The 27,149-nt window shown below is 30.7% G+C and overlaps 1 protein-coding gene across 2 annotated transcripts; it reads left to right on the top strand.

Moving 5' to 3' along the window:
• The first annotated feature begins 23 nt into the window (after window positions 1–23).
• LOC115891430 (glycerol kinase) lies at window positions 24–18,921 on the top strand. Of its 2 annotated transcripts, none has more exons than XM_030911881.1 (13): window positions 24–133; window positions 199–365; window positions 547–792; window positions 2,548–2,640; window positions 2,705–2,922; window positions 6,460–6,675; window positions 6,734–6,844; window positions 6,904–6,982; window positions 12,017–12,194; window positions 12,282–12,474; window positions 14,919–15,087; window positions 15,146–15,232; window positions 18,687–18,921. In XM_030911881.1, exons 3-13 carry the CDS (start codon window positions 555–557, stop codon window positions 18,779–18,781), a joined length of 1,677 nt encoding a protein of 558 aa, XP_030767741.1. In that variant the 5' UTR covers window positions 24–133; window positions 199–365; window positions 547–554; the 3' UTR covers window positions 18,782–18,921. The 2 variants fall into 2 exon arrangements, with proteins under 2 accessions (XP_030767741.1, XP_030767742.1); XM_030911882.1 differs by having other exon boundaries at window positions 199–378.
• Window positions 18,922–27,149: the final 8,228 nt, after the last annotated feature.

Here is a 27,149-nt window from a genome sequence, read left to right as displayed (position 1 = left end):
CAATATTCTTTCAAGTAAAATAAGGATGGGTAAACAATATGTATCTCCATTTCAATTTCAACCATTTAGATTATTTTTTATTGACAACTTTTTTATTTATTTGTGTTTTGTGTATTGACAATTAATGAGCAAGGTAATGACTAATGTCAAATATTCGTCGTGCGTTAATTATTTGTTTGATTTTGATTGACTTTCTAGTTGGGAATTTTTGGAATTACAGTCCCAATATCGAGTATAATACAATGCATGTTGACAATTTAGATAACAGAAATTCTTGACTGAATGACGAAGTCAGTCGTTTGGCAGTGGAAAAATAGTGTGGAGGTGTGTGAAGCAGTCCAGTTTCTGATAGGATCAATTTGAAGGTGTTAATAACAAGTATTTTTATCTGTTTTATATAAGACATTCTCTAATGTTACTAAACGTTACAACCGCTTCTATTTTGGTCTTTTTTGTCAACTAATTTAGTTATCAGCGACTATATATTCCTTTTGAATGTATATCTTTCATAAAACCTATGTAAAATTAATTTAAATTATAATATAGATTACGAAATGAGCGACTTGCAAGACAATGGGCACGAGCAGCTTATTGGTGTAATAGATGCTGGTACAAGAACAATAACATTTGGTGTATTTATTAGTCAGCATATTAAAGAAATTTCGGAGTATTCCATAGATGTTGAGCCAGTTGTTCCTCAAGAAGGCTGGTCCGAACAAGACCCCCTCAAAATTCTCGATGCAGTTAAAACTTGCATCAAGAAAGTTATAGCAAATTTGGGAGAAAAAAGGGGTAAGTAATTGTAATAATATGTATAAGAAAATCTTTCATTTTCAATGATTCTGGTACACTAACATATCACTAACATAGAAATTTGAAATCTAAATAATAGGTGTTAAAAAATAAGTATTTATTTATACAAAAAAAAACGAGTTTACAGTAAACATTAAATCGTGAATTTTAATATTTTATGTCAAGTAGATAGGTACAGTGCGTTTTTCTCTGTGTTCCAAGGTTCAATGATAACTGGTTCATACGCTTCTCAGAAAATGTGTAGCTAATAAATAATCATTAATTATTTTTAGATTATTTTTAGGTATTCTCGGTAATTTATGGCCAGAAAATATGCTTTAGTATTTACCACCGAATTATATAAGCAACAATAAGGTCAAGCTGTGGTTCATTAACATGTTTTAATTATTTATTTAAGTTATGTATTATTGTGTGGATGTTTTTCTAGAATTAATCTATAAGAGAATCTAATCAGATTAATCCTACTTTAAGACAATATGATATAGATTAATATGTCATTTTAGATTAGTTAATATCAATAGGGATGAACTTTGATATTTAATACTACACTCAGTTGCAAAAAAAAACGCAATGCAAAAAATTTTTCCTCAAATTTAAAGTGTTATATTTTTTTAATTTTTAGCCCATATTTCATGATTTTTTGACAAACTCTGTATAAATCTATTAACTTTAATTCATAAATCAGTTTTTTTTTGAAATTTTAGTATTTGGCTTGTTGTACAGGGTTAATCGAAGGGTTGTTTTTACCTTAACTTTAAAACACCCTGTGCAATCATTTCGTGAGCAAAATTTTCTAAAACATTATTTTTAATATACAGGGTGGTCCGAACTATATTCCGGAAACTTCAGCAGCATATTTTTCAGATAAAAATAAGTAAAAAGTTCTTATAAATGTATGTCCTAAAATGCATAGTTTTGGAGATACAGGGTGTAGAAGTTTCATTTTTAATTCGATTTTTTCCAAATAGTTTCTGAAGTAACGTCAATATTTGGACACAAAACGGCACTGATGTTGAGTAGATAGTTATTTGACTGAATTGAAGATTAAATTGGGAACTTTTTATTGTTTTAAATGAATCATATTTTTTTTTTGAAAAAATGATGATAAAACAGTTTCTGTTGAACTTTTGACACAAAAACATTTCAAATTTATGATTTCAGTCCAATAACTATTTAGTCAACATGTATAATTTATGTCAATGATAACAGGTATTGATAATTTCGGTTCCCAATATCTCGAGAACCACTACTCTTAGCGATTTTTACCAATAGACCTTTTTTACGTAAAAAACATTATAAATGTATATTTTTTACTTAGTAGTTTTATGGAGGTACGAACGAAAAATTATTATTCTTAAAAACAGTTAAAAAATATGTAGGTGGCGCTCTCTACAAGTGGGAGTCATATTGACATCAAAATCAAATTTCTCATGTCAAAAAACTTAACTTCTACACCCTGTATCTCCGAAACTAAACATTTTATGACATACATTTATACAAACTTTTATACTTATTTTTATCTGCAGAATATGCTGCCGAAGTTTCCGGAATACAGTTCGAACCACCCTGTATAAAAAAATATAACATTTTAAATTTGATCAAAAAAATTTCCTAATATATTATTTGCTATATAAATAATAAAAATATAACGCTTGAAATTTAACAAAAAACATTAAACTTTTTTTGTTGCGTTTTTTTCATGTGTATGTTTTTGTGCATGTTGCTTTTTTTTAGCAAAAAATATAATAACAATTGGAATTACCAATCAGAGGGAAACGACTATCGTTTGGGACAAAACAACAGGAAAACCACTTTATAATGCCATAGGTATTAAAAATTATTAAAACGTTTATTTTTATTATATCTTTATGGACAAAATATTATTTTTTAGTGTGGAACGACAATCGCACGGACGAAACAGTCGACGTAGTTCTGGCAAAGGTTCCTGACAACAATAAAAACCATTTTAAACCGGTTTGCGGTCTTCCGATCTCTCCATATTTCAGCGCGTTCAAATTGAAATGGTTGATCAGTTCTGTTCCGGCTGTGAGCAAAGCAATAAAAGACAAGACGTGCCTTTTTGGAACTGTAGATACATGGCTGCTATGGGTAAGGAATTAAATTTACACTGAAATAGTATTTATCCAATTTTTTTTTGCTATTTTAGTATATTAAATATGATTATTTGAACAGGTGTGTTTAGGATTTTGAGGAATATGAATTTATTTGCACACTGAGAACAGAATTTTGATTTATTTGGTATATTATTTGGTATTTCTTTGATATCATAAGTTCTCATTAAAAAAAATATTTTATTAATTATTTTCTAAAGTAAAAAATATACAGGGTGGTCCGAATTGTATTCGGGAAACTTCAGGAATAACTTCGGGAAAATCAGTGGCGCACATGTTTTTTTTTAAATATTCCAGTTATGACCCATATGCACGTCCCCGATGAATATGCTGACACTTTTTTAGCATTAAAATTTGTAGCGCTTATAGTAATTTTTACCCTCACAATTTTATTTGAATAACTAAAAGTACTTATTCTTAGCACTTACTTATTCTAAGCACTTTTGGATAGAGGTAAACTGCGTTCAATGAACTTATTTTGACTCCAAAAATACGTGGTAGATCTATGTCCACGAAACATTGGAACATCCTGTCTATTTTTTTAATTCTGGTGGTGGGTAATTTAGTATTCTTTATTAACACTACAAGGTGTTTATAAAATATACAGGGTGGTTCAAACTGTATTCCAGAAACTTCGGCAGCATATTCTGCAATTAAAAATAAGTAACAAAGTTGCTACAAATGTATGTCCTAAAATGGCTTAGCCCACGGCCACACAGAAAGCGTTTTTTGCGTTTTTAGCGTGAAGCGTCTTTAGCGACTAAAATAAAGTAACTGGATTATATAGGAATGGCCACACCAAAAGCGTGTAGGGTTCGGCATGTCACGCAAAAAACGCAAATGAAAATAAATCAGTTTGTTTTCTGTAGCGTCTTTAGCGTTTTCTAAGATGAAACCCCGTCATAGGCCGACGTTATATTTAATAATACAATAAAAATAAATTAAATAGTATGCATTTTTTTCATTTTAGGATATTATCTAAAAATATTTTTATAAAGAACATCTACTGTTGAGGAAAATTTTATTAAATTCAAAAATTTGAAGGAAATGTTTGAAAAAGTGTAGTTTGAAATGTTGAAAAAGTAATAAATTAAAGGAATATTTTCTTACGCGTAAAAAATAGTTTTTATGCGTAAAAAATGTTTTTTCTGCGTAAAAAAGGTTTTTCTAACGTTTTTGACGCGTAAAAAAATACTTTTTTACGTGTTACAAATAGTTTTTTTACACGTAAAAAATATTTTTTTGGGTAAAAGAGTTTTTTACTAGAAACAATAAGTTTTTGACGCGTAAAAAATTAGTTTTTTACGTGTAACAAATAGTTTTTTACACGTAAAAAATATATTTTTTTTTTGCGTAAGAAGGGTTTTCTACCAGAAACAATAAGTTTCTGACGCGTAAAAAATAATTTTTTACGTGTAACAAATAGTTTTTTACACGTAAAAAATATTTTTTTTGCGTAAGAAAGGTTTTCTACCACAAACAATAAGTTTTTGACGCGTAAAAAAATTGTTTTTTATGTGTAACAAATAGATTTTAACGCGTAACAAATAGTTTTATACGCGTAAAAAATAGTTTTCTACCGGTAACAAATAGTTTTACATGCGTAAAAAATAGTTTTCTACCCATAACAAATAGTTTTATACGCGTAAAAAATAGTTTTTTACGTGTAACAGTTTTATTCGCGTAAAATAATAAAAATAGTTTTTTACGTGTAACAAATGTTTTTTTATACGTAATAAAACTTAATAAACGTAACGTAATAAACTTTTACAAAATTTGTATTAAAATATCAATATTTTTTATAAACACGTGGACTGCTCACAAATATACATCGCGTCACTACGTATTTTTAAGCCGTTAACACGTTTCGTTACAACGAGCTTGTGTGTCAGGGACGACTCACTAGCTCGTATGTCACGGCCTTCAATTTCCTTCCTTTAAACTCACAGCGCGCGTAAAGAAGTTTCACTCCATAATGTTATATAAATCATGTCCTAAAATTGCATTAGCAACTAGAAATATTTACTATTCTATATAGTTATTTATTTTTTTTTTAAAATTCGTAAAATAAATGACAAATAATAATTGTTATTTTTACACACACCACTGGCACTAGCAGTAGATTGTGTTTGTCTCCGAATATATGCCCCGGCCCGTCCACAATTCAATCCCAGCATCTTTTGTCTTCGTCTCTTCAACGCTAACGGCGCCGATCTCGCCTATCTCTTTCTCACAGGATTGATTGTTGGATGGGCCGGGAATCCACGAGCTTGCGACGTTACTAATTGACATATTGATAGAAACTGCAGACCTGCCGCGTCTTTTGCGTGTTTTTAATGGACACAAATCGAAAAAAGCGCTTAAACCGGTAAAATCGCAAAAAGCGCTAGAGACGCAAAAACGCAAAACGCTAAAAACGCTTTCTGTGTGGCCGTGGGCTTAGTTGCGGCGATACAGGGTGTAGAAGTTTCATTTTTATTTTGATATATATTCCAAATAATTCAATATTTGGATGAAAATTGACGAGTTGGAGAGTTTTTTGATATGAGAAATTTGATTTTGATGTCAATATGACTACTACTTGTAGAGGGCGCCACCCAAATATTTTTTAATTGGTTTGAAGCGTAATAATTTTTCGTCCGCACCTGTATAAATATTATGTAAAAAATATACATTTACGACGTTTTTTACGTAAAAAAGGTCTCTTGGTAAAAATCGCTACGAGTAATGGTTCTCGAGATATTTGGAATCGAAATTATCAATACCTGTCATCATTGACATAAACTAAACACGTTGATTAAATAGTTATTAGACTGAAATCATAAATTTGAAATGTTTTTGTGCCAAAAGTTCAACAGAAACTGTTTTATCATAATTTTTTTCAAAGAAAAATTTATGATTAATTTAAAAAAATAAAGAGTTCCCAAATTTATTATTTCGGTCAAGTAACTACTCAACATGTTTATTTTTTGTCAATAATGACATGTATTGACTATTTCCATTCTAAATATCTTGAGAACGGTTGCTTGGAACGATTTTTACCAAGAGACATTTTTTTACGTAAAAAATCACGGAAATGTATATTTTTTCACTCAGTAATTTTATACAGGTAAGGTAGAAAAGTTATTAGTCATCAAAATAGTTAAAGCAATTGTAGATGGCGCCCTTTACAAATAGGAGTCATATTGACATCAAAATCAATTTCTCATGTCAAAAAACTTCCAGATACCAATTTTCATCCAAATAGTGACGTTACTTCAGAAATTATTTTGAAAAAATCGAAATAAAAATGAAACTTCTACAACCTGTATCTCCGAAACTAAGCATTTTAGGACATACATTTATACAAACTTTTTTACGTAATTTTATCTGCAGAATATGCTGCCGACATTTCCCGAATACCATTCGGACCACCCTGTATAGAAAAAGAAATAGTTACAGTAAAAAAACCTTTTTGTAAAACGTTACCCACATTTCAGCATTTGGTATTCTTTGATTTTCAACTTTATTTAAGAACTTAACCGGAGGACCGGACGGAGGCAAGCACGTCACCGACGTGACGAACGCTTCGAGAACATTCCTGATGAACATCGAGACTCTATATTGGGACACGCAGCTGTTGAACACCTTCCGAATACCGGCGGAAATTTTACCGGAGATCCGAAGCAGTTCGGAAATTTACGGCAAAGTTTGCGACGACTGGCCGTTGGCCGGTGCCACCATCTCCGGAGTAAGACAAAAAGACGAATAATGGTTTTAATGTGGTGGTATCAGCGAGTTTCTTTTAGATTTTAGGCAACCAGCAATCGGCCTTGCTGGGGCAGAGCTGTTTCAAGGCGGGCATGGCCAAGAACACGTACCGAAGCGGATGTTTTCTGCTTTACAACACCGGAACTACCGTGAGTGTTATATACGGGGTGTCGTTTTGGAATGCGTAATGGCTAAGTTTGATTTTTAGAGGGTTCAGTCGTCGCACGGATTGGTAACGACGGTGGCGTACAAGTTCGGTGACAGTCCCGCAGTTTACGCCTTGGAAGGTAAGCTTTCCCAAGTAGCATTTTTCGACACATTTTAGGTAATGTTTCTAATAATTGTGTCTGTTTCTTGGCACAAAATGGAAACGGTATGCCACAAATAGGAAAAATTTTCGAAACCTATATATTTTATATGGCTTTATTACATTAATATATAGCCGTTTCCTGAAATGTTTCAATGCGGAATCAAAACTTTTAGAGGAAATGTTTCGATACATTTTCTGCAATTTGTGTCCAAGATGTTCCCGTTTTCAGCAGCCACTGTTTCTAAATGTGAAGAAACAAAATACCAAACTAAAGCAGTCTATGTCTGTGTGTGCATTTCAAAATGAAAACAACCATCAACAATGTCGACCTCCGCCATAAGTTTTTTGTCTTAAAATCTTTGTAGGTTTTCTCGCACAAAAAATGTCTGGCAAAAGCAAATTCATCGTTTAATTCAGTAGTTCCCAAACTTATTTTTCTCGTGGGCCACTTTCAAAATTTTACTGGTTTCGGTGGACCCCCTGCTGCTACATTTCTACCACATTCTTAAAGTCGCCAAAAAATAAAAATTGTGTCACTTCTGAGTTCTGTCCCTATATTCCGATATGTAAAATAAAAACGAAAAATGGTACATTTTATATCACTTTATTTATTAAAAGAATAGAATTACAAGAAAAATATTAAGGTAATATAGGTTCAGGTCATAATTTTAATTAATGGGAAGGATGTATCTGATGGAGTGTCAGCAAACGATCAATGTTTGGCTTTATTTTTGTGAGCAATAACCGCAAATCCCCCCGCTCTGTGATGTTTAATTTGCTCCTTTTTTTTGTTAAGAGGTTTGTAACGCACTAAAACTCCTTTCGACAAGGTATGACGAGGGAAAAGCTATTAAAAATTTCCTTGCGATTTCCCACAGTCCAGGATATTTTTCGGGTATTTCTGCTTGCAGCCAAAATGTTGGGTAGCCTTTTCTAAATTTCACCTTCAGCTCCTCATTAGTGCTTAGCTCGAGCAGCTCCTCTTGTAATACAACATTGGCCACTTCCGTTTCATCAAATGGATTTATGATCCATGGTGGTATATCCATCGTCAGTATATCTTCAAACCTGGTTTTGAAGTCATCATGCAGAGCACTTAAATGTTGACTGTAGGTATGGATATCCTCATCAATACATTCTACCTGCGACAAGTTTGGAAATTGAGAGAATTCGCGCCGACTAATGTTTTGCTTCATAAATTTCAATTTCCCAAGAAAAGCCGAAATTATCCCCTTTGTTTTTATTAAATTCAGGCTGTCCCCTTGTAACTGCAAGTTAATATCATTAAATTTTTTAAACAAATCTGTCAAATACGCAATGTCTGCTTTGAATTTGATCAAGTTTTCTTTTAAATCTGGATCTCTACTTTCTAAGAACTCTAATATGGAATCGAAAACAGAGTAAAATCTCGTTAAGCATGCACCTTTCGACAACCAGCGTACTTCAGTATGTAAGAGCAGTCGTTGGAAGTCTTCATCATTTTCGTCGCACAATTGAGCAAATAAACGCGTATTCAATGCATTGCTTCTGATTTTGTTGACAGCTTTTATTACAAAATGAAGAGATTGGTTCAACCTGTCACTTAAATGTTTTGCCACAAGATGTTGTCGGTGGATTACGCAATGAATAGCTGTAAGTCCTGGTATAATTCTTTTGAGATGACTTATAAACCCACGATATCGCCCGACCATTGCAGGAGCTCCGTCTGTTGCCACTGAAATAATGTTTGTAAATGGGATCGATTTTTCCGTAAAAAAATTACTCAGGACATTAAATATTGATTCGCCTTTAGTGTCAGTCTCCAAAGTTCTGGCAAATAGCAATTCTTCGTGAATTTCTTCCTCAACAATAAATCGGACATATGCCAATAGTAATGCTTCATTACTGGGTAACGTTGACTCGTCCAGTTGTATAGAAAAATGAGTTTTTTGCAGATGATTGCACAAAAAGCTTTCGATATCAGAGCTCATTTCATCAATGCGTCTTTGTACAGTATTGTTACTTAATGGAATTCTTTTTAGTACGTCAAATGGAGATTTGTGCAAAACAGTTTTTAAAACCTCTTCAACAGCGGGTAAAATTAATTGTTCTCCGATAGTGTGCGGTTTTCCAGATTTTGCTATAAGTAATGAGATATTGTAAGATGCCCGCAAGCCATCATCGTTACTTTGAGATGTTGAAGCGAACATACTGTGCATGGTGGGTCTCTTTCCATATTTTTCTTTCAATGTTTGAAAATATTTTAAATCTTTACCTATTTTATCAGTATGACACCTTTTTAGATGATCTTCGAGCTTTGATGGTTTCATAGAGTCATTGCTCAAAACTTTGTTGCATAATAGGCACATGGGCAATTGTTTGTCTGCCTCTGATGGAACAAAACCATATTTCAAATAATCGATACTATATTGTCGACATTTTTTCTTTGCTGTAGCCATGTTTCGTGTCAGTTACCTTACCTGTAAAAAAAAATGTTTTAGTAACCAAGTTTTTTCTGAATATAGGTATCACACCGCAGCCTTTGTCAGCACGCGGAAATAGAATTACGGCTTGTAAAGGGACCAACTAATAAACCGCTGAGACAAATACAGACGTTTTCACAAAACGGTATCAATTTTAAAGTACATAATTTACCACTAATTTTTAATAGTATAAATAAAAATTGGTGTACTCAGTATCGAATACTGATCATATTTGTGTAGGAAAAAATAAAAAGTCGAAATCCCAAAATTGTCCATAAAAACGATAACTAACATTTTATTAAATCAATGAGTTCACGCGCTCCGTGTATTTGCGTATTTTTTGTCTGCGGCTTCATTGTTAAAACGTGACAAACTGGCATCGAAGTCCAAGCCCCGCCCTTTTCCCGTCGCCCGCGCACCGCTCGCTCTTTCCGAAAAGGAATAGTTTTGATAAAATAGTTACTTCAAAACCAATTTAAAATGATTATGAAATTACTGTTTTATAAAATTAGTAGTTATTTGCAAGAAAAATTACAAAATTAATTGCTCTGCAATATTGCTTATTCGGCCTTTTTAGAGAGGCAGTGTTTCTCTCGTGAAAAAACAATTGAATAAAACGTGCTGTGTTTGTCTTCAAATCGAAAGAGGACAATTAAAATATCTGTAAGTTACTAAGTTACCTATCTATACAGGCCGTTGTGATCAACCGACTAGTACACGTAAACAAAATACTTAAGTACTATAACAAAAAAAGGTAGGTTACTTACTTTTCTCCGGCACTAGCAAACACAGATATAAATTTTCTCACAACTTTTTTTCCAAATTCCGCCTTTTTTCGAAATTCCGGAAACAAATGAATGCGTTTGCCTTTGGCATCAAGTATTTATAGTGGTGATCAAGTTCATGTCTGAACAAGCATTAAGCATTGTCGGGCGGATAGCGCTTTGCAAGTCTGTACACGAAATTGTACGTAATATCGAATACGCAAGTTTGGACAAGTAACAGTCGCTTGCCTTATTAAAATATTATCTGCTTAGATAGGTACTTAAAACAATGTAGGTAGGCCCTTATAAAAACTATGCTTACATTTTTGCTCTTTACTATCAATAGCAGATAAATTTTCGTGGACCCCCATTAACGTCTTATGGACCCCCATTTTTTGTTCACGCCTACGTAGACCCCCAGCAAGTCTCCCGTGGACCCCTGGGGGTCCACCTGGACCACTTTGGGAATCACTGGTTTAATTTAATAATGTACTTTCATATTTTTAATGTTTTTTCTATATATCACATACATTTTTTGTTGCTACAAAATATTTTAGTTTCAAATATAGATTTTTATTTGTATATCATGGTTCTGAAAATAAAATTATATAAATCAATGCAAGTAGAACGCGTTTTTATGCGTTTAAAAGCTCAACAGCCGATAAAAATATATATTTTTAGTTAAAAACGCTATCACTAGCCAACATGGCGGAATTTTAATTCATTATTTTAGAAAATTGAGATGGAGTCGGACACAAATCATCTACATTATAGCATATTTGTGTCTAAAAAGAGAGAAACTCGTGTTTCGAAAGTGAATCGACAATAAATGGGAACCTTGTTTCCAAAATACCTGTCAACAACGCCAATCAAAACTTCTGGTCAAAATAATTAAAATATTTTTATTTACTTATTATAACACAATTAAAACATAAAAACTTGAATTCCATTGTGTAAAAAAGAGAAAGAAACGTTTGCTGGTAACATTTTGCTTCGGTCTCCTGTTGGGTATGAGTAGTGGTTGTTATTACATTTATTCCTAATACACATAATCTCTGTAATGGGTATAATAAATTATTATATCAATAAGTAATCGCATAAGAAAAATATCTGTATTTGTTGTCCTTCCTTCTGCTTTTTTAATTACAGTACTATAAAAACTTGAAGAATGCTCAAATGCAAAAACTGCAGAACAAAATCAAAACAATAAAAAAAGTAAGGTTATGTTCTCATCATATATGACAGAATATCAAATAAATTATGGAAACTTTTCAGGCACAAAACGGGTTCGAAATCTTTGTAAATGTGAGCCACATCTGTTTCTTAAAAGTTTCGAAAAATTTGTGACACTAAGATCTTTATTGTTATAGCTTATGCAGGGAAACCATATTTTTTGTAAAATGTTTCGAAACAAAAAGCGATTTATGTTACGAAACATATGTATCAAAAATGTGTCGAATTATTTCCAGAACTTTTGTGCCTTCACACAAACACCATCATAGTTTCGAAACTGTTTCGCAATGTTTTTCAGCAGAGATTTTGTTTCGATTTTGTGTCTAAAAATGCAACTTGATTATTTTTTTTAATTTTCTCTAAAACGGTATTGAAATGTTGAAAAGTATATAAACGGTATTGACCATTTTCGAACAAGCGCAAAACTTTTTATGAAGAATGCATATTTCTCAAAATATCAATAATAAAAAAGTTGTTCCTCTGATATATATGACTTGTATAATGACTGTATATCCTACTTCCTCCCTTGTATATTTAAAAATTGATTTGCAGGTAGCGTTGCCGTGGCTGGGGCCGCAGTGAAATGGCTCAGGGACAACATGGGTTTCTTGAAGAACATCGGCGAGGAGACGGAATCTCTGGCCAAGGAAGTGTTCAGCACGGGCGACGTGTATTTCGTGCCCGCGTTCAAGGGCCTGTACGCCCCCTACTGGAGAAAAGACGCAAGAGGGTGTGTAAGTTTTCTGTTTCCTATTCTTTATATCGATGTATTAAAAAACAACTGCCTTTGTCTTAACGATAAATTGAATCGTTTCAGTATAATTTGCGGACTGACGGCCTTCTCGACGAAACAACATATAATTCGGGCCGCCCTGGAGGCCGTCTGTTTCCAAACCAGGGACATATTGGAGGCCATGAATAAGGACTGCGCGGGCGTACCCGAAATACCCCTATCTAAACTTTACGTCGATGGTATCATGACGAAGAATAATTTGCTTATGCAGTTACAGGTAAAAAGTGCAGAATTTCATTCTTTTTTGATACATTTTACATTTCTTTTATTTTTGAAAATGACTGGAATTTAGTTTCTTAGGTATAGTTTGTTTAGTGAAAGAATATAGGAAAAGCTGTCAGAGATTTTGTTTTAAAAGTAATACATAGGGTCTGTCTAACGAGTCAGAGAAAATTTCGACAAACGACATTCAAAAAATGATTTTTTTGATGTCATTTGTCAACATTTTATATTAGTTTTTGTCATAATATTTAGGTATTTTAGTAGTTGTTTAGAATTTTCACAAATTATACACTTCCTAACACTTTTAGAATAATTATATAAACTTTTTTTCGTATACTCGCTATTTAAACCTGTGTATTTATACAGGGTGGTCCGAACTGTATTCCGGAAACTTCGGCAGCATATTCTGCAGATAAAAAAAGTAAAAAAGTTCGTTTCATAAATGTATGTCCTAAAATGCTTAGTTTAGGAGATACAGGGTGTAGAAGTTTAATTTTTATTTCGATTTTTTCCAAACAATCTGAAGTAGTGTCAATATTTGGATGAAAATTAGTGTCTGAGGGTTTTTTGACATGATAAATTTGATTTTGACATCGATATGACTCCTACTTGTAGAGGGCGTCACCTACATATTTTTAACTGGTTTGAACAGTAACAACTTTTTGTCCGTACCTGTATAAAACTACTGAGTAAAAAAATATACATTTGCGACGTTTTTTACGCAAAAAAAGTCTCTTGGTAAAAATCGTTACGAGTAATGATTCTCGAGATATTTGGAATCGAAATTATCAATACCTGTCGTCAGTGACATAAATTAAACATGTTGACTAAATAGTTATTAAACTGAAATCATAAATTTGAAATGTTTTTGTGCCAAAAGTTCAACAGAAACTGTTTTATCATCATTTTTTCGAAGAAAAATTTATTATTAATTTAAAAAAATCAAAAGTTTCCTAATTTATCATTTCAGTCAAATAACTATCTACTCAACAGGTTTATTTTTTGTTAATAATGACATATATTGACTATTTCCATTCTAAGTATCTTGAGAACGGTTGCTCGTTGCGATTTTTACCAAGAGACATTTTTTACTTATTTTTATCTGCAGAATATGCTGCCTAGAGGTGGGAATTCTGGTTCCTTAGTACTAGTTCCTTCAGAGAAATAGTTCCTTGAACTAGATCTTTAGTTCACAATAGTTCCCGATTAACATTGACATCCCCCTTGCTTGCTAATGCGTTTCGTTGTCAGTCAGAACTATTCACAATATGATCTGTATAATTTTTATAATGTACGATATTTACAATATAACGAGACGTGTAATTGTGTATGTTAAAAACATATAGGTAAGTTTTGTTGCAGATAAAAAAAAATAAAAAAGAACTCAAATCAGAATTTAAAAACCTATATAACAAATCAATTGGAGCAAATATTACAAAAATTTTACGAAAAATTGCATTTTCTCTCACTTGAAGATTTTTGTTTTTGTCTAAAAATTCAGAATATCTACTTCGTTTTATAAGACGTTTTTTAATTTTAGGGACCTAAAGTGAAACATTCCCATAAAATATTTAAAAAACAAACTAAAAATCAAAAACATTATCTACGACAATTTTCTGTGGTAATTACGCCGCGCCGGCTGTGGCAATAGACAAGGCCGAATCCATCGTCGTCGCCTTGTATTATATCTCGGATCTGCCGACTGCTGAATAGATTCCCGTGAACTAGTCTTAATAGTTCCTCTATGTCCGGATCCGATAACATACGGCTGGCACTCCCCACGCCTGCCTAGCATCAATCGCGCTGGCTGGTCCATACGTAAACTAGTCTTTTATTTAGTTCCTCTAGTTCCTTTAGGTCCGGATCCGATAACATACGGCATACGGCTGGCACTCCCCACTCCTGCCTAGCATCGATGGCGCTGGCCCGATCCGTTCGTACGTAAACTAGTCTTTTATTTAGTTTAGTTCCTCTGGGTCCGGATCCGATAACGTACGGCTGGCACTCCCCACTCCTGCCTACCATCGGGCTACGCGCGCTAGCCGATCCGTCGCATATTCTATATCGGACACAGTCTCGATCCCGGAATAGGTCCTGAGGAACTAGTTCTTTGAGAAATCAGGAACTAGTTCCTTTCATGCCGGGGTCGGAATAGTCCATTGGAACTAGTTCGTTCACGAACTCCTCACCTCTAATGCTGCCGAAGTTTTCGGAATACAGTTCGGACCACCCTGTATATGCCGGTTGTTTACGATATTCTTCGAGGGTGGCAGCACCGGCGGAGAATGCACCAAGCCTATAGGCGACATGGAAAGTTTTGCAAGTAAGACAAAATGGTTTTGAAATAAGAAGCCACAGATCGTTTTTAAATAACCTTGTGCATTATTTTAGGGCTTCAGTAGGTGCGTAAATTATTTATTTTTATTTTATTTTTTTCAGGCTGATATAATAGGCATTCCAGTTATAAGGGCCCATTCGCAGGACATAACGGCGTTGGGCGTGGCGATGGCAGCGGGATCCGCCAAAGGAATCGAAGTGTGGGACATTAACGCCGAAGCCAGGGAATCGGTCCCCATCGACACCTTTCTACCAACGTCGACGGAAGACGGTAATACCGACACCGATTTATTTCAATTTTAATCTACGCAAATTTTTTTCTATTCCAGAAAGGGACGCACGCTATACCAAGTGGAAGATGGCCGTGCAGCGGTCACTCGGATGGGTGTCGCATAAAAAATCGTTTATTATGACAGGTGATTAGATTTGTTCAGTTTGTTTCGTTTTTTGTAGCCTGTTGGTAGAAAAAAAAAGAATTGTAATATTCGTATTTAAAAAAAGTCTACAAAAAACGAATCGCCCTGTATATTAAAAGACCCGAAACATCTATTCTATTGTAATCGCAAAACATTTTCCGATGCACGTCATCAATCATATAGACATTGACACTAAAGTCTATAAACCTGGCTAAATAAAATGTTGGCAAAAATGTTTAAATTTGTTGTATAATTTAAGATACCGGGCAGCTCTTCATTTTACTTTATAGGGCAAATTATTGTTACAGATATTTTATTTAGATTAAAGCTGCAAAAAACAACCTTGACTGCAGTCGGAAAAGTAAGTTTGATTGATAAGCACATTATACCACTTGCAAAGTTAGTTTTTATTAAATTCTGTGATTATTAGTTTGTGCATTAACGGCACCCTCTTTCTCGTTATTACCACTTGTGGTATTGTAAGTTGTACAGGGTGGTCGAAATTGGTCTGTTTTAACAGAGAAAACCTATTTCCTGGCTAAATAGAGCAAAACCGACGTAGATGGCATGGGCTCGATTTCTGAGACAAGTTTAATGGCAAAAACCGCCTGTTTATATTTTCACTGCCAACTGAGATACGGGGTCTTTTTGAATTTTTTACCATTTTGAAAATTGCAGCAATAATAAAGAATATAATTATTTAAATGGAAATCATAGTTGACTATGAACTTAAAAAAATGCTGATGTTTGACCCTTTCCAACGACATACTGTTATGGGTATTTATTTCTAAGAATGAGAGAAATATTAGAGTTTTTTATCTTTGTATCGAAGTGGGCCTTGATTTTGTGTTGACCTAGTTGCCTAATTACTTTTTATTGCAATTTAATATTCTATATTATTATTTATCTGCAAAATTAAAGGCTTTTGAAAAGATAAATCAACATTCTATATTAGTTTTACCAATTACAATTAAAACGCCATTAAATGGAGAATTTAGAGAGAATCGGATTGGAACCAGGGGCCCCATATCTTGGCCTGCTTGGTCCTGTGATTTAACTTCTTTTTCGCCTTTTTTATGGGGGAAATTAAAATACCTTATATACAGGGTGTTTCAGAACAAATGCGAAAAACTTCAGGGGGTGATTCCTTGTTAAAAATAAAGGGTAGTTTGCTTTATAAACGTTGGGTCAAAAGTCAATCATTAGGGAGATATCGCAGTACAAAGATGGCGGAAAAACAATGTTTTTATTTTTTATCTTGAAAACGAAAAGAGATAGACTAATGAAATTTTATGGAAGCATTACTGTTATGAAAACACACTTTCTGGTTATTTTTTCACTTTTTTAAAATGAGTGGAAGGGGTTGAAATAAACTACCCCTATCATTCTTGTTAATGAAATTTAAAGAAAAATCGTATCAAACACATGCAAAAAAGTAATTGGATAGTTCAGTTTATTTAGAAACTTTTTTATCTCTTGTGTTTTTTTTTATAAAACTCACCGATTTAAAATTAAAAAATAAAATGTAAAGCATTACATGTCAGGGCAGAAAACATTTTTAGATAAAGAAAAAAGGCTTCGGAATAATTAATTGATCGTAAGATAATAACGTATTGCAGTAGAGTATGTCAAATTAAATAATATTAGAAACATCCTAAAAAGTGACAGCGGTCGACTAGATTTTTTCCTAAGAAAATTACAGCAGCCAACTAGATTCTTTATCTAAAAATGTTTTTTGTCCTGACATGTAATGCTTTACATTTTATTTTTTAATTTCAAATCGGTGACTTTTATCAAAAAAACACAAGAGATTAAAAAGTTTCTAAATCAACTAAACTATCCAAATTAATGCATCTTGCATGTGTTTGATAAGATTTTTCTTTAAATTTCGTTAACAAGAATGATAGGGGTAGTTTATTTAAACCCCTTTCACTCATTTTAAAAATGTAAAAAAATTACCAGAAAGTGTGTTTTTATAACAGTAATGCTTCTATAAAATTTCATTTGTCTATCGCTTTTCGTTTTCAAGATAAAAAATAAAAACATCATTTTTCCGCCATCTTTGTTCCGCGATATCTCCCTAATGGTTGACTTTTGACCCAACATTTATAAAGCAAACTACCCTTTATTTTTAACAAGGAATCACCCCCTGAAGTTTTTCGCATTTGTTTTGAAACACCCTGTATAAGGGAAGAATCATTGGACGAGAGAAGAATTGCAGAAGGCTACTAGGCAAGATTTTGGACTTATTACACCAGTTCGCCTAATAAATCGCTGTAACTCTGTGCGCAAAAGATGTTTATTATGTATTCAACGAGGAGGTGCTCAGTTTGAACATCTTAGATGAGTTTTTTAGAAAACTATATTCGTCACTCAAAAAATACGTTTTTTGATTACTTTGTTCTTTGTTTACTGTATCGATTTCAATTGTAATTACTAAAACTAATATAGAATGTTAATTTACCTTTTCAAAGTCTTTAATTATGCAGAAATTAAATAATATTATAGAGTATTAAATTGCGATAAAAAATAATTAGACAACTAGGTCAACATATAATCAAGGCACACTTCGATACAAAGATAAAAAACCTAATATTTCTCTCATTCTTAGAAATAGGTACCCATAACTTTATATCGTTCGAAATGGTTAAACGCCAGCATTTTTTTAAGTTCATAGCCAACTATGATTTCCATTTAAAAAATTATACTTTTTATTATTTCTGACAAAAAGAGCAAGCATAGAAAAAAACTTACTACGCCACTGGATTGTGCTTAAGAAAGTGCCTTAAGAACGTCTTTACAGAGCTTTAATATTCCGCGAAATAAAAAAAGTTATGGGCAGTTTTCAAAATGGTAAAAAATTCAAAAAGGCCCCGTATCTCAGTTGGCAGTGAAAATATCAACAGGCGGTTTATGCCATTGAACGTGTCTCAGAAATCGAGTCCATGACATCTATGTCGGTTTTGCTCTATCTAGTTAGGAAATAGGTTTTCTCTGTTAAAACAGACCAATTCCGACTACCCTGTACATCAATAAATTAGTAAATAACCCATAATAAAGCTTATAATAATCTTCATAATGGACTAGTTTTTGCCAATATGTAATAAGTAAAATAAGCTATAAAACAAATAAGTCAATTAGTCACTAAAATAGTAGTTATTAAATTAAAAGTAAAAAAAAACTGGCAGCGCTGTCGCCATTGCTTGTCACTCAAAGTTGATCAGCTGCATTGGAAATTGTTTTGCGATTACCACATTTATTTTGTATACCTTAGAAAAACTAAACATGTTCTATCCAGAGAAAGAATATGTATTATAACTTTAATCAGAATGTAGTCTGTAGATCGGATGTAGTCTGTTGAAATTGTATACATAATATAGTATATTCTCTCGCTGGCAGAGTACACTGCAACATGTGTATCAAAACTAATCTAACTGTTCTTTGGTGTTTTTAGAGGAAAGATACCAAATGTTGGCAAGTGTTCCAGGCAGTCTCTATGCCATTTTAAGCTTCGGACTTTTGGTTCTCTCCAACTATCTGCATAAATAAATAATTTAGGACTATGGTTGTGTCGGACGAGTGATAAACCTATTTTTTAAGTTTGTTTTTGTTATTATTACGTACTTAATATTGTTAATGATATAAAATTGTTAAATATTAGTTTTTGAATAAAAAATGTTAAATCAAAATGTTTTTTTTTGTTCACAAAAACCACAGAGAAGACATTATGTTATTCTATCCAGTATGAGTAACAATTCATAGCCGTGACACGCGAGCCAGTGGTTACGAAAAGTGATAACAGCTTAGAAATACGTAGTGACGCAAGGTGTATTTTGAGCAGTCTACGTGTTTATCAAAGATAAATAAATTTTTGGGATGGATATAAGTTTATGAACGAAATACATTTTTTTATTTATTGATTTACTGATTTATTGATTTATCGATTTATTGGTTTACCGATTTATGGATTTAATGATATATCAATTTATGGATTTATTGATTTATTGATTTATCGATTTATGGATTTATTAGTTTATCGATTTATTGATTTATCGATTTACTGATTTATCGATTCGATTTATTGATTTATCGATATATTGATTTATCGATTTATTGATTCGATTTATTGATTTATCGATATATTGATTTATCGATTTATTGATTCGATTTATTGATTTATAGATTCGATTTATTGATTTATCGATATATTGATTTATTGATTTATCGATTTACTGATTTATCGATTCGATTTATTGATTTATTGATATATTGATTTATCGATTTATTGATTTATCCGGTTCTTATTTTTATCAATTTATTATTTTTATTTTATTTTTTATTTATAGGTCAGTTTTCAAATTATAATTTAAGCGCTCGGGCTGAATTTCTCATTTAAAAAACGCAAAGAAACGGCTTTTCTCTGTGATAGTTTAAAGTAACTGTTCGTATCATTCCGTTTTAACTTAGTTATCTTCAGTTTTGGGAATGTAACTCTATGAACGAAATTCATTTATTTATTTATTGATTTATCAATTTATTGATTTATCGATTTATTGGTTTATCGATTTATTGATTTATCGATATATTGATTTATCGATTTATTAATTTATCGATTTAATGATTTACTGATTTATCGATTTATGGATTTATTGGTTTAGCGATTAATTGATTTATCGATTTACTGTTTTATTGATTTATCGATTTATTGATTCGATTTATCGATTTATTGATTCGATTTATTGATTTATCGATTTACTGATTTATGGATTTATTGGTTTTTTTATTATTTATTAAAAAAATTAAATAAAAAAATAAAAAAAAAGAAATCTAAATTAAATTTGTGTTTCCTTAATTTTTCTTCAAGCCAACTGAAATAAGAACTGGAAATTAATTTTGTTCTCAGTCATTTTAGGAAGACGATGAAAAATATGACGTCTCCTAGGTCAGTTTTCAAATTATAATTTAAGCGCTCGAGTCTCGAGTTGAATTTCTCATTTAAAAAAAGCAACGAGAGGGCTTTTCTCTGTTTCAAAGGAGCGCTGATACTTTTAAGTAACTGCTCCTATCATTACCTGTTACGAAAAATGAAGAAAAGTTTAGCTTGAAGAAAAATTAAGGAAAAACATATTTAATTTAAATCGATAAATCAATAAATGAGTAAATCAATAAATAAATAAATGTATTTCGTTCATAGACTTCCCAAAGATCTTTCCCTAGATCCATCCCAAAACTGAAGATAACTAAGTTACCAGTTAATGATACGAACAGTTAAGTTCTTATTAAAGTACTTATTAATCAATTTATGGATTTATTGATTTATTGATTTATTGATTTATTGATTTATTGATTTATTGATTTATTGATTTATTGATTTATTGATTTATTGATTTATTGATTTATTGATTTATTGATTTATTGATTTATTGATTTATTGATTTATTGATTTATTGATTTATTGATTTATTGATTTATTGATTTATTGATTTATTGATTTATTGATTTATTGATTTATTGATTTATTGATTTATTGATTTATTGATTTATTGATTTATTGATTTATTGATTTATTGATTTATTGATTTATTGATTTATTGATTTATTGATTTATTGATTTATTGATTTATTGATTTATTGATTTATTGATTTATTGATTTATTGATTTATTGATTTATTGATTTATTGATTTATTGATTTATTGATTTATTGATTTATTGATTTATTGATTTATTGATTTATTGATTTATTGATTTATTGATTTATTGATTTATTGATTTATTGATTTATTGATTTATTGATTTATTGATTTATTGATTTATTGATTTATTGATTTATTGATTTATTGATTTATTGATTTATTGATTTATTGATTTATTGATTTATTGATTTATCGATTTATCGATTTATCGATTTATCGATTTATCGATTTATCGATTTATCGATTTATCGATTTATCGATTTATCGATTTACTGATTTACTGATTTACTGATTTATGGATTTATTGATTTATTGATTTATTGATTTATTGATTTATTGATTTATTGATTTATCGATTTATCGATTTATCGATTTATCGATTTATCGATTTATTGATTTATTGATTTATTGATTTATTGATTTATTGATTTATTGATTTATTGATTTATTGATTTATTGATTTATTGATTTATTGATTTATTGATTTATTGATTTATTGATTTATTGATTTATTGATTTACTCATTAATCGATTTATGGATTTATTGATTTATCGATTTATTGGTTTATTGATTTATGGATTTATTGATTTATTGATTTATTGATTTATCGATTTGTTGATTTATTGATTTATCGATTTGTTGATTTATTGATTTATTGATTTATTGATTTATTGATTTATTGATTTATTGATTTATTGATTTATTGATTTATTGATTTATTGATTTATTGATTTATTGATTTATTGATTTATTGATTTATTGATTTATTGATTTATTGATTTATTGATTTATTGATTTATTGATTTATAGATTTATAGATTTATAGATTTATAGATTTATAGATTTATTGATTTATTGATTTATCGATTTATCGATTTATTGATTTATGGATTTATTGGTTTATCGATTTATGGATTTATCGATTTATTGATTTACTCTTTTATCGATTTATGGATTTATTGACTTATGGATTTATTGATTTATCGATTTACTTATTTATCGATTTATTGGTTTTATTATTAATTGGTTTATTGATTTGACTGAAGATAACTAAGTTACCAGTTAACGATACGAACAGTTAAGTTCTTATTACAGTACTTATTGATCGATTTTTGGATATATTGATTTATTGATTTATGGATATATCGATTTATTGGTTTATCGATTTATGGATTTATCGATTTATTGATTTATCGATTTATTGATTTATCGATTTATTGATTTATCGATTTATTGATTTACTCATTTATCGATTTATTGATTTATGGATTTATTGATTTATCGATTTACTTATTTATCGATTTATTGGTTTATTGATTTATAGATCTAAATTAAATTTGTTTTTCCTTAATTTTTCTTCAAGCGAACTGAAATAAGAACTGGAAATTAATTTTGTTCTCAGTCATTTTAGCAAGACGATGAAAAATATGCGTCTCCTAGGTCAGTTTTCAAATTATAATTTAAGCGCTCGTGTCTCGATTTGAATTTCTCATTTAAAAAAAGCAACGAGAGGGCTTTTCTCAGTTTCAAAGGAGCGCTGATAGTTTTAAGTAACTGCTCCTATCATTACCTGTTAAGAAAAATGAAGAAAAGTTTAGTTTGAAGAAAAATTAGGGAAAAACATATTTAATTTACATCTATAAATGCATAAATCGATAAATTAATAAATCAGTAAATCAATAAATAAATAAATGTATTTCGTTCATAGACTTAGATCCATCCCAAAACTGAAGATAACTAAGTTACCAGTTAATGATACGAACTGTTAAGTTCTTATTAAAGTACTTATTTATCGATTTATTGATTTATCGATTTATTGGTTTATCGATTTATGGATTTATTGATTTACTCATTTATCGATTTATTGATTTATCGATTTATTGATTTACTTTTTTATCGATTTATTGGTTTTATTATTTTTGGTTTATTGATTTATAGATCAAAATAAAATTTGTTTTTCCTTTATTTTTTTCAAGCCAACTGAAATAAGAACTGGAAATTAATTTTGTTCTCAGTCATTTTAGCAAGGCGATGAAAAATATGCGTCTCCTAGGTCAGTTTTCAAATTATAATTTAAGCGCTCGAGTCTCGAGTTGAATTTCTCATTTAAAAAAAGCAACGAGAGGGTTTTTCTCTGTTTCAAAGGAGCGCTGATAGTTTTAAGTAACTGCTCCTATCATTAACTGTTACGAAAAATGAAGAAAAGTTTAGCTTGAAGAAAAATTAAGGAAAAACATTTTTAATTTAAATCTATAAATGCATAAATCCATAAATCAGTAAATCAATAAATAAATAAATGTATTTCGTTTATAGACTTAGATCCATCCCAAAACTGAAGATAACTAAGTTAGCAGTTAATGATACGAACAGTTAAGTTTTTATTACAGTACTTATTTATCGATTTATGGATTTATTGATTTATGGATTTATCGATTTATTGTTTTATCGATTTATGGATTTATCGATTTATGGATTTATTGATCTATCGATTTATTGATTTACTCATTTATCGATTTATGGATTTATTGATTTATCGATTTACTTATTTATCGATTTATTGGTTTTATTATTTATTGGTTTATTGATTTATAGATCTAAATTAAATTTGTTTTTCCTTAATTTTTCTTCAAGCGAACTGAAATAAGAACTGGAAATTAATTTTGTTCTCAGTCATTTTAGCAAGACGATGAAAAATATGACGTCTCCTAGGTCAGTTTTCAAATTATAATTTAAGCGCTCGAGTCTCGAGTTGAATTTCTCATTTAAAAAAAGCAACGAGAGGGCTTTTCTCTGTTTCAAAGGAGCGCTGATAGTTTTAGGGGTAACTGCTCCTATCATTACCTGTTAAGAAAAATGAAGAAAAGTTTAGTTTGAAGAAAAATGAAGGAAAAACATATTTAATTTACATCTATAAATGCATAAATCGATAAATCAGTAAATCAATAAATAAATAAATGTATTTCGTTTATAGACTTAGATCCATCCCAAAACTGAAGATAACTAAGTTACCAGTTAATGATACGAACTGTTAAGTTTTTATTACAGTACTTATTTATCGATTTATGAATTTATTGATTTATGGATTTATCGATTTATGGATTTATTGATTTATTGATTTATGGATTTATTGATTTACTTATTTATCGATTTATTGGTTTTATTATTTTTGGTTTATTGATTTATAGATCAAAATAAAATTTGGTTTTCCTTTATTTTTTTCAAGCCAACTGAAATAAGAACTGGAAATTAATTTTGTTCTCAGTCATTTTAGCAAGACGATGAAAAATATGACGTCTCCTAGGTCAGTTTTCAAATTATAATTTAAGCGCTCGAGTCTCGAGTTGAATTTCTCATTTAAAAAAAAGCAACGAGAGGGCTTTTCTCTGTTTCAAAGGAGCGCTGATAGTTTTAAGTAACTGCTCCTATCATTACCTGTTACGAAAAATGAAGAAAAGTTTAGCTTGAAGAAAAAATTAAGGAAAAACATATTTAATTTAAATCTATAAATGCATGAATCGATAAATCAGTAAATCAATAAATAAATAAATGTATTTCGTTCATAGACTTAGATCCATCCCAAAACTGAAGATAACTAAGTTACCAGTTAATGATACGAACAATTACTTAAAATTATCAGGACTTCTTTGAAACAGAGAAAAGCCCTTTTACTGCTTTTTTAAATGTGAAACTCAGCCCGAGCGCTAAAATTATAATTTGACTTAAAATTACCGAGAAGAAAACTCCATTTTTTTTGTTATGAATATACTTTCATCTTAGGAAGGCAATAAAACACTCATAGATAAGGTGATCGAATTTATTACATTACTGATGCAAAGTATTTATTTACACAAATACAAAAAAAAGAAGAAATTAAATATTTTATTTATATACAAACTTGGGTAGTTCCTGAGGAAAATTAATATACATTTTGTAACTTGACAGTCTGGAATCTGGACTCTATTATGCTAATATAAAGACGGCGTACCTTGCATATATAAAATACAAAAAAAGAATAGAAACTATTAGGAATATTTTTTTGGCATTGTTTTTTTATTTCCACCGAATATGCAATTGAAAATATGAATATTTGCTAAGCTTTTTCAGGTATATTGAACTATAAATAACGATATTTCAGACTTATCTTTTTCATTAACGGGATACAGCTATTGTATCAAGTTTTCAACACTTTTCAATAAATAGGACTAGTTTATATGTATTTACATTTGTATCGTAAATTTACAGCAACTAATCGAAAAACCACGAAAACGACACTCGATATCAAGGAAAATGAAGTCTAAAAATAGATATGTAAAAGTACTTTCTTAAAGCATACCAAAATATTGCCTATTCCATCATACACCCTATCGAAACATTAGAATTATTAATAATTAATACTTTCCGATGCAAAAATAACCTTTATGGTTTAAAATGTTTATATTCTTCTCATTAAAAATAGGGGTACGTCCATAGTGCGGCTTCTCGCGACAGACTAGCAGTGAAAAATAGAGGAACAACTGTATGCGCCTGGACATAGTGCTTAGACGCGAGCTTAAACTGCTTTTACCGGAATGAATTAGTGTTCCTTTTTGCTTCACCAGCTCAACAGTTTTATCACAGCTATTTGTTTTGAAACCAATTCAACTCTCACGCTCTCCCAAACTTAATTTCCCTGCTCGGTTCATTTCTAACCTACCAATAAAAGTTGTGCTTTAACACAATTCAAGTTATAACAAAATTATTAAAAATTAATCGATTTTAATCATAACCATCTATATAATTTGAAAATTGCAGCATTTTTTTAAACGGTTTTCAGTTTCGTTGAAAATACTTCAACGTTTCATTCTCCATGCGGAAATATTTGTAAAATGTTTGATGGTGAGCTGTGAGTTGTGGATATAATTTATGATTTTTACCAAATTCAGAATGAGACTAATTTCATGAACCCTAGTAGTACTTGTTTGTATCAGTTTAAAATTAACATTATCTCTAGCTAATAAAAACACATAATAGATCCCCACGGGATAGATCCATGTTGCCAAATGATATTTCCGCTTTTTGCTACTACTACAAGCGGTTGTTTCACAGGTTCACAAAGCGAAACAAGCACTATGGACGTACCTGAAGGTAAGTACCGCTTAAAATAAACTGCGGTAAAACCTTGTTTGCATAGGATTATTAGGTATATTTTAAATCATGAAAATTTGTGATCAAAACTAGAGAAAATTATGAATACTAATTCCATTGCAAACAAGCTTCTTTTATTAAAAATCGACAAATTTTAAAAGTCCTGCCAGAGTTACGTTGGGTCGGTCCATTATTAAAATTGACGATATGAACGTGGTAACTCTGCTTCATTTTTTCATACTCTCAGAATATATTTTTTTCATACAAGTTTTCAATCATGAATACAATACATATCAAACTTTTTTTTTTAGTTTAACATTGACACTAAAACGCTTTAGGGCAAGTGGGATGAACATTCAGTTTCTCATATCACATTTGAATATGTTACCGATTTATCAATAACAATGTAGTCAAAGTATTTTTCGTTAGTTCGTCAATTTTGCGATTATTTTATTCGTTTCATTCGGCTATATTAACTAACGAATTATAGAATGTAATTCATGTAATGAAATACAATTTACAATACTGTATATTATAATTATTATAAAAGAACGCTACATCTCAAACTAAAGTTCAAAATTGAAGAGTATCATCACATGTTGCTTAGATTCAAATCTAAGCAACATGTTAAGTTGCTAGTTTAAGAGTACAACAAATGTAAAGTAACAAAAACCTGGTTTAACTAATAGACTAAACTATAGAGCTGGATTTATATACAGGATGGTCAGAATTGTATTCGGGAAACTTTGGCAGCATGATATTCTGCAGTACTAAATAATAATAAATTCTGTCCCAAAATACTTCGTTTCGGAGATATAGGCCGTAGAAGTTTCATGCCTATATCGATGGTTTCCAAATAATTTCTATATTAACGTCGATGTTTGGATGAAAATTGGTGTCTGGATGTTTCTTGCAATGAGAAATTCGATTTCCATGTTAGTTTGATTCCTACTTGTAGGGGGCGTAACCTACATGTTTATTAACTGTTTGGAAGGATAATAACTTTTCGTTCGTACCTGTATTATACTCCCTACTGGGTATAAACTTATAGATCGCTCTGCCGTTTTCTACATAAAAAAGGTCTCTTGGTAAAAAGC

The sequence above is a fragment of the Sitophilus oryzae genome, unplaced genomic scaffold (genome assembly GCF_002938485.1).
Source record: "Sitophilus oryzae breed Bouriz unplaced genomic scaffold, Soryzae_2.0 scaffold_1181_pilon_pilon, whole genome shotgun sequence".
Classification (NCBI taxonomy): Eukaryota; Metazoa; Arthropoda; class Insecta; order Coleoptera; family Curculionidae; genus Sitophilus; species Sitophilus oryzae.
This window is presented reverse-complemented; position numbering and strand designations above follow the sequence as displayed.

Bases quoted from the DNA above. Each gene is read 5' to 3' on its own strand.
- LOC115891430 (XM_030911881.1), top strand. From the start codon at position 555: ATGAGCGACTTGCAAGACAATGGGCACGAGCAGCTTATTGGTGTAATA. The intron at 793-2,547 runs GTAAGTAATTGT...GCTTTTTTTTAG, and splicing joins AAATTTGGGAGAAAAAAGGG to CAAAAAATATAATAACAATT. The intron at 6,676-6,733 runs GTAAGACAAAAA...AGTTTCTTTTAG, and splicing joins CCGGTGCCACCATCTCCGGA to ATTTTAGGCAACCAGCAATC.